The sequence below is a fragment of the Cyrtonyx montezumae genome, unplaced genomic scaffold (assembly GCF_038088225.1).
Source record: "Cyrtonyx montezumae isolate F1298 unplaced genomic scaffold, pur_monq_1.0 scaffold_2, whole genome shotgun sequence".
Lineage (NCBI taxonomy): Eukaryota > Metazoa > Chordata > Aves > Galliformes > Odontophoridae > Cyrtonyx > Cyrtonyx montezumae.
In genome coordinates this window covers 31,233,004-31,248,338 of record NW_027071936.1, presented here as the reverse complement: position 1 = coordinate 31,248,338, position 15,335 = coordinate 31,233,004, and the positions used below count along the sequence as shown (strand labels likewise).

At 37.4% G+C, this 15,335-nt stretch overlaps 1 protein-coding gene across 1 annotated transcript in view; it reads left to right on the top strand.

The window, feature by feature from the left end:
- The window catches only part of FAT4 (FAT atypical cadherin 4), a 132,245-nt gene that overhangs the window by 82,765 nt on the left and 34,145 nt on the right, over positions 1 to 15,335 (top strand). The window contains exons 7-8 of the mRNA XM_065736800.1: positions 10,503 to 10,683; positions 14,340 to 14,590. Of these exons, the coding sequence (XP_065592872.1) occupies positions 10,503 to 10,683; positions 14,340 to 14,590 (432 nt within the window). The remainder of the gene's footprint in view (positions 1 to 10,502; positions 10,684 to 14,339; positions 14,591 to 15,335) is intronic.

Sequence of the window (15,335 nt, the reverse complement as noted above, 5' to 3'; positions counted from 1 at the left end):
CTCTGAATATAAATCAAAAAAAGGTTTGCACTGTGAGTATGGCTTTTATTAGCTATTAGTAATAAACAGTCTTTTGGTTCACCTTTAGCAGCCAAACAAGTCTTGCCAGATATGGTCATCTTCTTTTCCTGACAAATGTCATGGTAGGTGTATAGATGCAGTTAGCTCTGAAGATGTCTGGGTAGTACATCAAGGGCAAAATTCTGTGTCCAAGCTATTTCCCATTTTTTCTAGAACCTGCATCTCAGTTTTTCTGCACTCCACTGACTTATTTAAAACATTGGAGAATGATGCTTTACTCCTCTAGAAATCTGTGCCAACTCTTCCCTTTTTTTCAAAGATATAGGCACAATACATGCTCAGAAGCACATTTGGACTTAAGAGCTAATGGATTTTCAACTGACTTTTGAATGTCTTCCTGATCTCCCTATACATAATAAAAAATTCCTTAGTTATATTTATTATCAGTTCATCTATTTGTGACTGTGTCTCTTATAGGGCTTTTGTAGTAGTCTGTGGAGAAGTTGATGGAAGAATTATTTTTATCTCGAAGTGTCAGCCCAGTATGCTGGAAACAGTCTGTGGCCTCAGAAAGTGTAGCCACTGCTCATGACCATCACTTCATCCCCCTGTACCTCATGGGTTTTATAGAACACATTGGCAGCAAACCCCAAGTCTCTTTGTAGCAGATAAAAGATTACAACATGGCAAAACGTCAGCTTGCATATGCAAAGCATAGCACCAGCTGGGCTTCATGAAATCAGGTGCTCACACTGGCTGAGGAGTCTGTGCTTCATCATGTTGTGCAGGCATGCTCTCCCCAGAGCCCAGATTTCAGTCCTGGGCATGTGAGTAGAGTTATTGAGTTGCTGAGTATTAAGAGTTGTGCCAAACTCCTTGTAAGCATGCTCTGCAGGTGAGAAAGAAACCACTGACAGGATCGTATGCACCAGAGACAGCAATTGGGCAGTTTTCTGAAAAATGCTTTCCCAAGCAGAAGTCAGAGTCATGACATATGCATCTTTCTGGCTCTGACTCGGATATTCTTTGACCCTGCCTGCTGTCTTATACACAGTCCTCAAGATAGATCTTGGATCTATGGAGAGCATTATCAAAACTCAATAAAATGTTTTCTAATGCTTGGCTCAGCAGCAGATGACACAGTGTTTTGTGGCCTCACAGTCTGGTTCATGCTCAGTTTCCCTGAGACAGTACCCACAAAGTGTCACAATTTCAGCCTCTTTCCTCACTTTTGCATTTCCTCCTTACTAAGTCTCAGACAGTTGACTGTCAGTCTAAGCAGTAGGATTTTGCAGTGAGGCACTAAGCATCCCTCACTAGGAACATTCAACATCTTCCAGAGCTGTACACCTGTGGCTTTGTTTGAGAAACAAATCATAATTCGTCTGCAGAGTTAACCCTCCCTATTTAGAGCCCCTCTTGCAGCTCAAGCTGTAGACCAGAGTGTATGAATTATAAATATGACAGGGAAAATGATGGACTGTGGAATAACATGATAGTGTTTAGATTGCAGATGCTCCTCCAAAATATCTGCTAGCATAAACACCAAGAAACCTACGTGAAACTATTTGAATGAGTCTTTACGGGCCTGTTTCTAACACATAAATCATCTGTTTTGCTTTGCTATAATCTCCTTCATGGCAAAATGGTTGGGAAAAGAGACCTTTCTCAATTATTTTTTTTCTCCCCATCTGTTGGGGACCCAGCAATGAGTAAACATTCAGTCCTGGCAGCCTGACAGGAAGTGGTGCAGCCTCTTTTATCATCCATAGCTTTAACTCTTTGAGCCATTTTCTGGAGAAAATGTTAGCATTCCAACAGTCCTCCTCCTTTTATTTATTGGTCGGGGGGAGGTAGAGTAGCACATCTGGAAACCTGCTAGCTGCCCAGGACTACTGTTTAAATAAACTGCAACCACCATATCTTGCTTTGGTTGGCCAGAACAGCATGTTGCCACAGTAAAGCCACAATCAAAATGTGATGTTTCTAATTAGAATCTGCGTTGCTGTGGGTTTTTTAATTATTTTCTTAAAATAACTTATTTACTAATTTAGTTAAATAGTTCTGAAAGGCATGAACCAGTAGGCTGATTAATATATTTAGTTAGCTGATTGTCGTATACCTTCCTGGCCTGTGTTAAAAAGCAACCATATGTTTTTTCTTTACAAAATGTTGGCCCTTAACTTATGCATTCTTTCCTCAAGAATGCAGGAGGGCAACCAAACATAGAGGTTATATCCTTCTCAGGAATTCTCATTTGACATGTGCTTTTGGTTCACTTCAATCTTAAAATCTAATTAAATCTGACAATATAGTTGTATTGTTCTTCTTACTCCTTCTTTTGACACATTTTGAGATATTTCCTGGTCTGTGGTGACAAGTAAAGGATGACTGTGTTTTCGTATTAGAAAAACTGCAGCCTCTTTATTTTCCGGTGATGGAAAGAAAGAGTCTTGAGGGTTAACATTATGTGAGATTTATACGACTGGGCTTAGAGACATTTATACTCATCCTGTTTTCTTACCATACACTGTTTCTACTTAACAGGCAGTTTGCAGTGTGAGAAGATATTGCTTTAAAAGAATGTGCTGTGTTTTAAAACAAATTCAGCTATTATTAAATCTTGTTACTGTCAAAACAAACAAACAACTTACAAATTTCCTTTAGAAATGGCCTGTTTTTCATGCTTTCTGTGTTATGTCTAAATCTACACATCACTTCAGCCATGGGTGAACTAAATGAAGCTGAGGTATGCTTACCTTGTTGCTGAGCAGTTTACATAATGAATACTCTCTTCTAGGATCTGGTTTATGCCATTGCTTTTTCAAAATGAATGTTGGTTTCTATACCAGCCCCATTTATTTCCGTGTTGTTAGGGAAGCACTTCCTTATGCCAACATCACCTCCTTGAGTCTAGTTTTGCTATTTTACTAGTTGTTTTATTTTTGCTATCTCATAACTGGTACAAAATCTATTGTTTTAGTAGTTCTACATGATTTTTTTTAAAATTCATCCCTAAATCACTTGAGAGGAGAAATGGCAACAGACTCATCAGTGAGCTCGCAGCATTTATTTTGTGTTACCATTGTTTAAAATCAGGAGAGAGGTGAATCAGTAATGGATTTTGTAGATTTCATAGGCTAACGGCAAGATCTTATCATTTCACAGAGCCTAGAACCTATTGACAATGTTTTAATTTTTCTCTAGAAATCAGCAGGCTCACAGAGTTGTTTAGGCAGCAGGCTTATGGCAAAGTCAGTCAGATGTCTCTCAGTGAAAAATTGCTAAGGAAGAGATTGTATCCATGTCTCTATTATGTGGCATATTTAATCCCCAAAGGAGATGAAGTTTTAGCCCATCCCTTTAGAGGACTTCCCTGCAAGATGTGTAATCCAGCCCTAGAATACCATTTGAGGGATTTAGTCTTCTATCTGGAGTTAAACCTTCATTATTAGATCACTATTTCTGAAATAGTTCATCGAGAGCCCTTGGGCTAAATCCAAGCTTTTGTATTCTCTGGGGTGAGATGAGGGAGAGAAATACATTCAGACTGGCAAAGGGGTCAGGCGGGAAAGAGTAAGCTAAAATATCTATGAAAAGAAAGGAAAGTTACTTTTGCACTTAGGTTAAAATCATGGGCAGAGCTTCAGATCCAAACTGGTGGTGGATTTTATTTGGACAAGGCAAGCAGAGTTACAAATATATATTAAAATGTTCATCCTCTTTAGTTCAAGAATGCTTTTACTAATTTTAGAAAAATGCTCAGTTTAATGTACCTCTCCATTCAAACATTTCTCATGTAATTCCTTTTCTCCTCTGTTGAGAATCCAGCAAGTCATTTACAGGTTTTATTTCAAATGAGATAATCTGTTTCTAACTGGAAGTTGTTGGGTGAACTGTTCTCTATTTCATTGTGTACTTTTCTTGGTTGGGATAGAGTTAATTTTTGGTTGGGATAGAGTTAATTTTCTTCTTTTGGTTCATCAAAAATAAATAAGCAAAAAACTTGTAAACGAAATCCTACTGCAAATGTGCTGAAGAGTTTGCTGAATGTAAGTTGCTTTGCAAAAGAGTAAGATAAGTAATCATTATGCTAAGCGAGGAAAAAATTTCAGCCTTTTATACTACTTATTATACTAATAACTTTCCAGTTATGGTGATCTTAAACTTTTTCTAAATCAGATGTTTCACCTTATAGATGGAAGAGCTGATTCTTCAGTAACAAAGCTACAATTTCAGAAAGCCTTAATTACAAGGATAAAATGAGTAAAACTTGTTCATATGACCTGTATACTTATCCTGCTGGTTAATCTTTGCTATTTATAAAGAGTGTTTTTTGAAGCATAATTCAAAGATCATGCATTACAGGAATTTCTCTGTGGGATATTCAAAAGTTACAAGCAGTCAAAATTTGATTTAGTCAGCAGTCCCTTCAGGAGCCTGCTTTTCTGGTTGCTTTTGTTTGTTTATTTGTTTTTTGTTTGTTGGTTGGTTTTTTTTTTTTCTATTTACAGCAGTAACTTAAAACAAGGTTATTTGATGGTTTTAAGAAAATATTTGTTTTTAAATCTTTATGCATTTTGAAAAGTTATTTAATCTAGCCGCAGTCACCAGAGTCCCTGGTGGTGTGCATTGTCATGCCTCTACCCTTGGACACTGTATACGCTGTGGATATGTGCCAGTGCTCCCTTGTAGGCAGTCATTTGTCAGGTCTTGTTCTGAACATAATGTTCTGCTGCCTTTAAGATTCTTCTGAAACTTCCTTGGAAAAAGGCAATTTTTTTTTCTGGATTTAAATGCAGTTCTGGTTAAGAAATCGTTGATATCTGCGCACGTCTTTCCTAAGCCCCATATCCAGTGACCCGTGCCTTTGACATTAACAAATTGACAGTGTATGTCAAGGGTTCTAAAGCACATGAGATAAAACACTTGGGCCTTGGAAGGAGGACAAAACCTGACAGCCATGAGTTGCTGACTGACATCTGCTCCTATCAGTAGTCCAACATCAAACTTATGCTGTGCTCAGTGAAGCCAGAATCTTATAACAACTTTTGTTGCTCATTTACATATGCATTCTCTTTTGTGTTCCAGGTAAATAAATTATTTTAAACTCATCTGTATTTCAAATCAAGCTTCTAGTGCACTAAAAAATGCATAAAGCAAGTTAGTTGCGTTTTAACTTATCTCCAATTTAAAAACTCCTTGATTCTTTAAGGCTCAGAACACTCTATCTGCATTTCAAAGCATTAAGAATGATTGGCTGCTTTATTATGAGAAAGGCCTCTTTTACTTGAGTGATAAAGTTAGTGCTCTGTAATAATGCATGCAACTTCTAGTCCTGGGACTCATTCACCAAGTGCTTGACTGCAGAAGTTAAATCCACTTTGTTGCAAAGCAACACATTTCAGTGAAGTAAAAATTCCATTTCTGTTAAATTGCTTTCCAATTTTCAGGATAATGATGCGTTTAATTTACCACAAAACATGGTAGATTGCCTGCCGTTTGTGTTTTGATTAGTCTTTTAGATTAATTTTATTTAATTTTAATCCTTTTGGAAAAAAAAGTTAATTATATCTATAGCATTCTACTTTATTTTTTTGTTGGTTTTCAAGTACTTAATTTTGATATTTTAATTCTGGCAAAAGCTTTGAGTTCCTAGTTTCTGAAAGGAATTATAGTTGTACTGTCTTTTGTAGTAACCACTGCACAGAAAAGACCGAGGATCCATTAAAACTTCAAACAGTATGTGGATAATGCACTGAACACGTTCTCTTATTTCTAATTTTTGTTGTAAACTACCCGGTACCACACAGCTGGGATGATTTCCAGTAACCTAATCTTTTTTTGAATGTTTTTGAAGCATCTCAATGTCTTTGCGATTTTCCTTCTGTTTTCTTTTGGGTTTTTTTTTGCCCCTCCATCCCACTAAGTGCTGTGACCATTCCCCTATATTCATGCTGGAGTCTGGCTGTGATGTGGAGACCTGAATATGTTCTCTTCTCTTGGAGGGTAAGAGCTAAAAGTTGAAGGGGGCCAGCTCAAATTTCTACACTGACACATTTTTGGCATCATCCTCTGTGGCTATCAGCCACAGATGAACACTATCATAAGGGGGACCTTCATAATGATCTCTGCTAGTCCTACCTTTCTGAAGCAGGCAGAAGAGGAGGGAAATGGAAAAGAGAGGTTCAGCTGCTGCCTGCCTGCCTCACAATCCCCTGGTGCAAAGTCGTTGGCACCTCTCCGGGTGTTTTCTTTAGAGAGGGAAGCTGCATCCCGCAGCCAGCCTAGGCTGAGGTGGCCTCTCATAACCTCATCCTGCAACTTGTTCTCCACCATGGGCCTCCAAGGAGCAGGTTCCCAAGGTCTGCTCCTTCTCTTCATCCCCGGACACATGTTTACTTAGCAGATGTAAGCAAAAAGCTTAAAGTTTTGGAAGAACATCCGTGGGAAGCAATTTTATTCCTGAACTCTGTGTTGCTATTTTGACACTCTCCCAGGTTAATCTTTATTTCAACAATGACGTGTGGATATTTGTGGGGCTCTCTGCTTAATGTATATGTACAGCTGTCACCTTGAAAATAAACTGTTCTGTTCATAAAAACAGACCACAGTGCACAGATATTGAAAATTTAAAATAGTAATATATGAATTTTGTCTTGTAAGTTTTAAAGATTTTGTGTTCACTGAACAGTCAATATGATCTCTCCCATTTATTTCCCTGAGTTAACTTCAGTTAACTTCAGTTCTCTAGCTATTAATCATTTGATGGCTGCTTCATTTCCCTGTCTGTCTCAAAAATGGTTTTTCAGTGTGGATGTTTTAAGCCTTTGTGAGAGACTGTGCTTTGGAACTTAAAAAGCTATTAGTATAGCTCTAGAAAAATGCTCTAAATAAGAGGTGTCTGACAGAAATAATTACTATTTCTGTTGCAAAGTTGTTCAAAATGTTATGAAAAGTTTGGCTGAAATTTTCCAGCAAGCTCATTTAAAAGAAAAGTGTATGTGCCACTCAGAACTGTCTGTAGGAGAATGCAGACTTGTGTACTGTGTAGAATAATTTTATGAAGATTTTAACTATGTCTGGTTTATCAAAAACAGGTTGGGGGCAACTCAAGTGTTGGATTAATACCACAGAATTTAAACAAATTTAACGACTCTTATTTATGTGAAATGTTAAGCACAATGTAAAAAGCACACACACAAGAAGGATAATGCTCTAGCATAATTAGAATAACTGACTTGAGTAAGATTTGCTATTGAAGCAAAACTAAGAAATCTGGGAACTCAGCCCAACCATGGAAAGTACTTCTTTTACCACAAATATGACATCTACATTTTATGAAACCTACTTATTACCAGGGGCCAAATTCTGTGGTCCTTATGCAAGCAGAACTTTCACTGGAAGTTCACCGAGATTGGTAGAGTTTGGCCCCAAGCTATTTTTTTTCCACTGAAAATTACTTCATTTGTAATTTCCTCTTCTTATATTTCTCAGTAACTGCAGAAATGTGAGCTAGTCATTTAATTTCAAGTGAATACAAGCTTTGAGAACTCTGTGAAATTGCAACTTTATCTTTCAGCATAATAGAATAAAGGAATAAATTTGTGGACGTGATGTTTTACTTAGAGAGGAAAAAAGGCATATTTGGATAACTATGTAGACAGGAAACCAATGTAGATGCGTGAGTTTTTCCATCTAAGAAAAATGAGAATGATTTTCGGTTTTGAACCGAAAAGCAGTGGCTTTGGATGTTACGAACAGCTGAATTAATATGGGACTTCTGGGATCTTTCTTGAGCCACAAGCTAGCACTGAATGAGATCTGAGTTGCTTATATTACCCTAGCTAATTTTATTAGTATGCTCAGCCTTGGCTGGTATTTTCACTTCTCTAGGACTGAAACAAATGCGTCCACACTGTGCTGTACTGTGCCTTGTAGACACACCCAGTGGGGAGGTAATGACCATCAAGCGTCTTACAAAGAGCCAGTTTCTACCATTCTGATTCACACAAGTGCTCTTGTTTTGACAAGTGTGATGTATCAGTGAGGAATATGCAGGCAGATAACACATACGGAGTCAGACCAAACTGATGGAGTACCAGACTAATACAAAATCATCCCTGTAGCATACTCTTCCCATAGGAATACTCTTCCCATTCCTCCATGTTGATGGGAAACCTTGTGAGTACAGCCAGCATGGCACCAAGCTCCAGCTCCTTCTTACACCAAGGCATGCACTTGAGCTCATCCCGTCATGCTACCGTTGGGTTATATCTAATAGTGCCTTCTGGAGCAGCTTCTGCTGTTGTTTTTGTGAAGAAACTGACAGATTGAATTTTCCAGCATTGGCTCTTTGTGTGAGCAAATGCATTTAAGACAATGAGTTTCACATCTTTGCTGCAGTTTAGCTTTCTTTTCCAGTCTGAATTGCATTACTAATGCTCTTTGAATGGGACTTACCCGAGGTTAATTTCTGAATTATGCATAAATTGTTTAATCACCTGTGAAACTTAACAACTTTGGACTTTTCATTTCATTAGCTGTGAGATGGATGTGGATTAAATGTGTTTGGAAGGCCAGAGCTTGATGACACATGCAGTGAATGCCACTGAGGACTCCGTTTCATTTAATGCAGTAATAATAAACACTCCATGGGCAGTATTTCAGCAATCAGGAGCGCTTTTGCAGCCTTTTCTATCTATAAGTGTTTGGCTAGATGACAATATTGAAAAGAAGAAGAAAAAAAAGAGTGAAAAATGAGTCAAACTTAGTGCCTTAATGTATCCTTCCTGACTGAAAGTATATTAATTGGCAGAGTGAATTACCTCAGATGGGAGCAGAGAAAGGGCTCCATTGTGTGCAGCCATGGCGGGAAACCTCTCCTCTGGCTCATGTCTTCCTTCTCAGCATCGTGATCTGGCCTGTCCTGCTGATGGGCTTCAAAGGGAGCCTGGCAAGATTTATAGCTCATCTCCTTTGGAAGCTCCTTCGTTTGGTCTATTTGTATGTTACATCAAGTTACTTGGAAGAATTTTGTGGAGAGAAACCTCCTTCCCCTGCAGAAGCTGCTCTCAGCTCCTTCCTGAAAAGCTGTGATACCCCTTCAGCCTGCAAGGGTTAAAAATGGGGAAAATGGGTCATTAGCTGCTCTTTTCTACAGAAGCTCTGTGTCTGGAGCCCTTGCCAGGACCACATGAGATTCAAGAACAGAGCCTGCCTCCTTCCCAGCCCCTTAAGGCCGAGGCCTAGCTGTGACCTCGTGCAGCAGCGACCCAACCGTCTGCTGTGATGGAGGGATTAGGATGGTCACAAGGGGCTGCCTGTATTTTATCAAGTGACAGCTCAGTCTAATAAACTTGCCTTTCAGCAAGGGCTTGAATCAGTCTCCGGGGTGCTGGCCCAGAGCATTTCATTAATGTTGCTTTTTCCCTGCTCCAGCAAATGGTGAATTATTGTATCTTTGTGAGACTGAGGGCGAAAGGGATGCAATCTTAGTTAGGCCTGGTCACCATTCGCCTTTGTGCTGTACCTTATGAGTTTTGTGCTTTCTCTCTCTCCCTCTCTGTTTTGCTACACATTCAAAGAAAAGCGGGATCCCATTTTTTTCAGGGACCCTCAGTGAAGAATTTGGTTAGCAGAAGGTGTTGTGCTGATTCTTGGCTCAATATAAGTGCAATAAACTGGAAAAGCCAACATGAACTTGTAAAGCTTTCCAATGTCTTTTTTAAGATTTGATGGAAGAAAAGTTTAAAGAGAATCAGTGCTGAGAGATTGCATGTGAATATGCATGGTATTTCTTGTTTGCACACATCAGAGTTAAATATTAGAGTAAGAAGAAAAGTTGTAGGTTAAATAAGTTTTATCTGATTTCCTGTAAGCCAGTATTACATCAGAGTGAGCACTGTGTGGCTGTAGATGGATGCTTCTAAAGTGAAATCAAGCCTGCATAAGTCTGAAAACTGTGCATGCAACCTTCTCACCCTTTTGAGAAGGTCTTCCCAGGTCAGGGTGTGACCAGCAGTGGAAGTGCTGGGTGGAAGGCTGGGGTTTGCCACTATTTCCACTCTATTTGTTCTGCGGGTAAGTAAATTGAAGGCTAGAGACTTCACGGCTGTCAATGTGCCACCTTTGAACAACTTCTGAAAGGCAACCACATGTTCAAATTGGTCCTAATTGTTACAGGAAGTCTTCTGAATGCTTCCAAGACCATCTTTTTCCACTGAGCTTGTATTACAAAAAATGCTGGAATTAGATGAAGCAAGTATAAAAAAAACAGCTTTTTTTTTTCTACTTTCACAACTTGTACTTTATGTCAAGATGCCTTTTAAACAAATCTGACCCTGTCCTGTATGTCTGTCATTCTTCCTCTGTTTACCATGACATGTTCAAGCATTAGTCTTTAAATTGGGGATGACAGGCCTCAGATTAACACTGTGGTGTTTGTAACCCCTAGCATTCTGTATCCTGCTTTCCTGTAGGATCTCCTGCCCTCACTGGCACTGGAACCATCGCTGTCACTGTGGATGATGTCAATGACAATGTCCCCGCATTTGCCTTTAATGTGTATTCAGCCACAGTTCCTGAGGATGCACCTACAGGGACAGATATTTTGCTAGTAAACTCCTCAGATGCTGATGCTTCTAGAAATGCTGTTATTAGGTAAGTCGTTTAGCACTGCTGAATGCAGTCCCAGCTCATGCCTCACCTGAAGATTTTTTTGCAATGTCCAATCAACATGACCTAAAGCTTTAAGCTGCAAAAGGATATTAGCATGTGTGTGGCTACATTTGTTCAGCAAATCTGACCTTTGTTTTTTGTTTTAGAAATTGATTAGAGGTGAAAAGAGTTACAGTCTTGTTTTTAATTTTCTCATAAGTTAGAAGTAAACTGGAGTTTAATTTACACCTGAGTGCTGTTGTTTATAGTCTAGGTTTCTTCTTATTAGTACGTTTAGACAAAAAATAAAAAATAAACCCTTAAACTGCATGTAATATAATAAATGGATTAAGCACATCAGGTTACACACTTTACATGCACATTCTCTGTATGAAGAAGCATGGCGTAGGCTGTGAACAATCTGTGTTACTGACTAGCTTTAGTTTGTGTATCCTTTGGAAAGACTTTAAACCTTATATTTAGTGTAACATTTAGAACTGAGGCTTTGTAATTAAGGATAATTTGGTTTTCACTTAAAGTTGTCATCTTCTATGAGTAAATCTACAATCAATTAATGTGTTCAGTTTAGAACCCAGTTTATGGAATGTAAATTACACAGTAGCAGTAGTAAGATGTATCTTCTTAAAAAAAAAAAAAAAGAATTTGTCATTTTTGCTTTAAATACCAACTGTTTTGCATATCTCAGCTGATGAAGCTCTGTTTCTTAACTGTTCGCTGAGTTGAACACTAGCAGTTACCAGTCCATGAACAAGAATAATGAAGATGCTAAGTAGCAGTGACAAGCTAGAGATTATACACTGTGAATGAATTTATTGGTAATGGAATAAAAAGCAAATTCTTAGAAGTTATTAATCACAATAACGTATAGGCTCTCTCTTCCAAATTAACTTTTATTATTGTAAACACCTGTTTCTCTGTTTTCTAAAGTTAGGATATAAAAGTAGTGTATTTATTTACTATCACAGTTATTTTTTCAAAATGCATAAGAATATCACTGTTCTCATAAATGGAAAAATGAAAGAAAGAGAAAAGGAAATAAAGTCAAGCAGAACAGTGTTATAGCAATGCAAGTATCTACTGTAATTTTTTTTTCCCACTAGCTAAAACCTAGAAATAGGAACTTTATGTTTTGGCATCTTTAAATATTTGAAAAGTCTCCCAAATTACCATTTATTACATTGTGAAACAATAAAACTTTCAATTCAATTCACTCTCACACAGAGATGCTTGTTTGTGGAAGGCTTTCTTAGGGAAAAGAATACCATGAAAGCATGTATTATAATGTTTGCATCCCATAACCAGAAATTATCGTCATGCCCTCAGATTTCTTTAATGTGTTTGAATTGCTTTGATATTTCTGCTATTAGTCTTTGTCTAATTATCTCAAGTAGAATAATTTTTTGTTGTTGTTCATAAGTTAGAGCAATTTTAATTTGTACTTAGGTGTTACATAAGTAAGAGCAATTTTTAATTTGTTTTGAGGCTTTGTTTTGTGCTTTTTAAACTCAGGTAAAAAAAAAACACCTTTTTCTATGATTTGAAATTCTAAATCTGGACAAATTCTGGAGATTCTGGAGATCAAGATTCTTGTCCAGATTTAGAATTTCAAATCATAGAAATCTTAAAAGATGGCTGGTTTTACAAAACTTCCAAATTTTGGAGGGACTGGAATGCCTATGTGCTTCTTATCAGAGGTGCTGAGCATTCAAAATACCCTTTCAGTCTTGTTAGAGCACATTTCAAAACCAAATCTTTGATTTCTATAGATGGTATGTAAAATTCTATGCAAAAATATTCTTGAAAAAAATAAAGATGTAATTCTGCAAGAGGTAGCTATTTTTCTGCAAAACAGTTACAATTCCATGTATGCCAAATCTTTTTCTCTTATTTCTGGTGCTAGCCAGTTATAGGGTGCTGGTGCAGATCTTACTGCTAATGCATGCTTGAATATTGTTGAAGGTAGTATAGATAAGAAGGATCAGCACAGTAGTCAAAAGACTGGATTTTGAGCACTTCAGTCACATTTCTTTTATACTAGTTGTTACAAAGTTTGGGATTTTTAACGTTTGGCATGGTTTGGAAATTTGTTATAAATGTGGATGCTTACATTGTCCACTAGGTTTGTGTGAAGTTATAGTCATATATCACTCAGAACATCTTATAGCAAATGCAGTTTGTCTATTTTTTTTTTTAAGTGTCTTTCCAAAGCTGTCACGAGTCATTTTTTGTACATGGAAGTACACAATAGAGAGACTCTTCTGTGACATCTCGTAGTGTTAAAACACTGCAAATCACAGATGAAATGTGTCCATACTGCTGGTGTTTACAGAGATTTAAGTAACGCTTTAAGCTTTGCACATTCTTTCCACTCTAGATGCACATTTCTTTGGCTGGAGAATAATTACATATGGCCATCATATTGAATTATAATTAAGCAATTAAAGTGTGCTCCTGGCATTCTGTAGAGATTAATGACTGAACATGAAAGGTTGCCACAGCTTATTAGACAGACTGGCTATCAGTCCTCTGGGAAAGGCTTCTGGCCTGTGTTGTTATTTCTGTCATATCCTGTTTAGATTTTGAAGAGATGAAGATGTGAATCTTACTCTTTTTCATGATAGTAGATTTCTTCTGGATCTTTTTGTAGAATTGTGTGCTGCAGAACAAAGTTGCTACTGTACTATAACAGACTTCTCTGAATAAGCTATGCAAATCACAGTCGTGTTTTAATTTTGTAAGGACTGTAATATTGGATGTGAGAATTGTTGTTTATAGCCAGTTTTTGTTTCCTTTTTATTTCCTAGAAATGCTAAAATCTGAATTAATAGAAATTTAATGTTAACCAATTACCTTTAAAAGTACAGCTTAGTGCTCTAAGTGTCTTTGAGATTTGTTTTATAAAGTATAGATATGCAAGGAGCAAAGATAAATTCACTACACCACAAAGTCAGAGGTGCATGAGGTGCAGTAGGCACACGATCGTTTCCTACCTCATTTTTACACAATCCACAGAAACACACAAACGTGCGCATGCACACACACCAATCATCAACTTCTGCTCCTTGTTCACTGCTACTAGGATACCTCTGTGGTTACAGATTTGCTAGGATTTACTTTGAAATGAAATTGAAATCCAAAATAACAAAACTTAGCTCAGTATTAGGAAAATATGAATTATAAACTTCCATATTCTTTTGTAAAAAATCATCCTTTGATTTCTGAAAGTAGTATTATTTCTATTTATATTCTGCAGTTTTAGTTAAGAGCATTTCATCCTTTTGGAGTAATACTTCATGCATTAGCCCACAGGAATCAGTACAAGAGGCTGGCTATAGCAGGTTGCTTGCCATTATGAGAGAATACTCATCTGTGTACAAAGGCTCAGTCTGAAACTCATTTGTCAGAAACCTATCTGTGCTAAGCAACTGCATTTGGAAAAACCCAGAAATGTCATTTATGAGAAGTCTCAAAATATGGAAGGGAAATAAAGTGAAGACAGATGGATAGACAGAAGAAAATCCTACTGTTGGTATTCATCAGCATGGTGGTCTGAAGAGTATAAAAAATGTTATCTGAAGTCAGCAGGCTGCCTTATGAAATACTAATTGATATTTTCTTCCTCGTTGTTTCTCAAACAGCTATAGGCTTACTGGTGGCAATTCTCAATTCACGATCAACCCATCAACAGGACAGATAATCACCAGCGCTCTTCTCGATCGAGAAACAAGAGAGAACTACACATTGGTTGTTGTGGCAAGTGATGGGGGCTACCCCAGGGCTCTTTCCAGTTCCACCAGTGTGCTTGTTGCTGTTGCTGATGTGAATGACAACCCGCCCAAATTTCAACACCATCCCTATGTCACTCATGTTCCATCACCTACTACTTCAGGTAATAGTTGTATTAGGTATTAATACCTAATACTTTAGGTATCAGTGATGACACAATAGCTTAAGATACTTCAGATGGCATTAACATGGTACTAAATGCAAAGCCATGGCACAAAAATACCATTTCTGATTTATTCCTCTAGAGCTATTTGCCAAATTTTTGTCTTTGTGTTGCATAGAAGTAAGCAGTGGTAAGGCCCAATATATGACCTACATATTAGTAATTTTTTTCAGTTTATTTCTTCCACCTAAATCCAATTTACACTCCTGCAGCTCTATAAAGAAGACAGCACAAATGAGCACCGAGCTTTACATCTGTAAGAAAGACAAACAGATGGTCAAATCATTTTGTTGGAAAGGCAATGGCCTCTTTTTCCTTTTTGAGTATAATTCTTAATGTATATATTCTTTTTCTGTCTTGAGCAATTCCTAAAGTGCATTGTATAAACACCTTCTGAAAAGAAAAGTCTTCTGTATTTTCTACATAAGTTGTTAATTATGTTGCATTTCTTTGAGCCAAGTTATGAAGTAAAACCAAGCTGCAGCCTTCCATTTTTTGAAACTGCACATAAATTGAAGTTACTTCACTTGATGCAGAAATTAATTTCTGATTCAGTTTAAGTTTTAAACAAACCTGATAAATAAAGAAATAGAAATGGGTATGTCTTAAATACTGGAATTTCCTATTGCAGAATTGGCATTGCAGAAAGAAAGAGAGAAAATATATATTTACATGGAGATAGGGA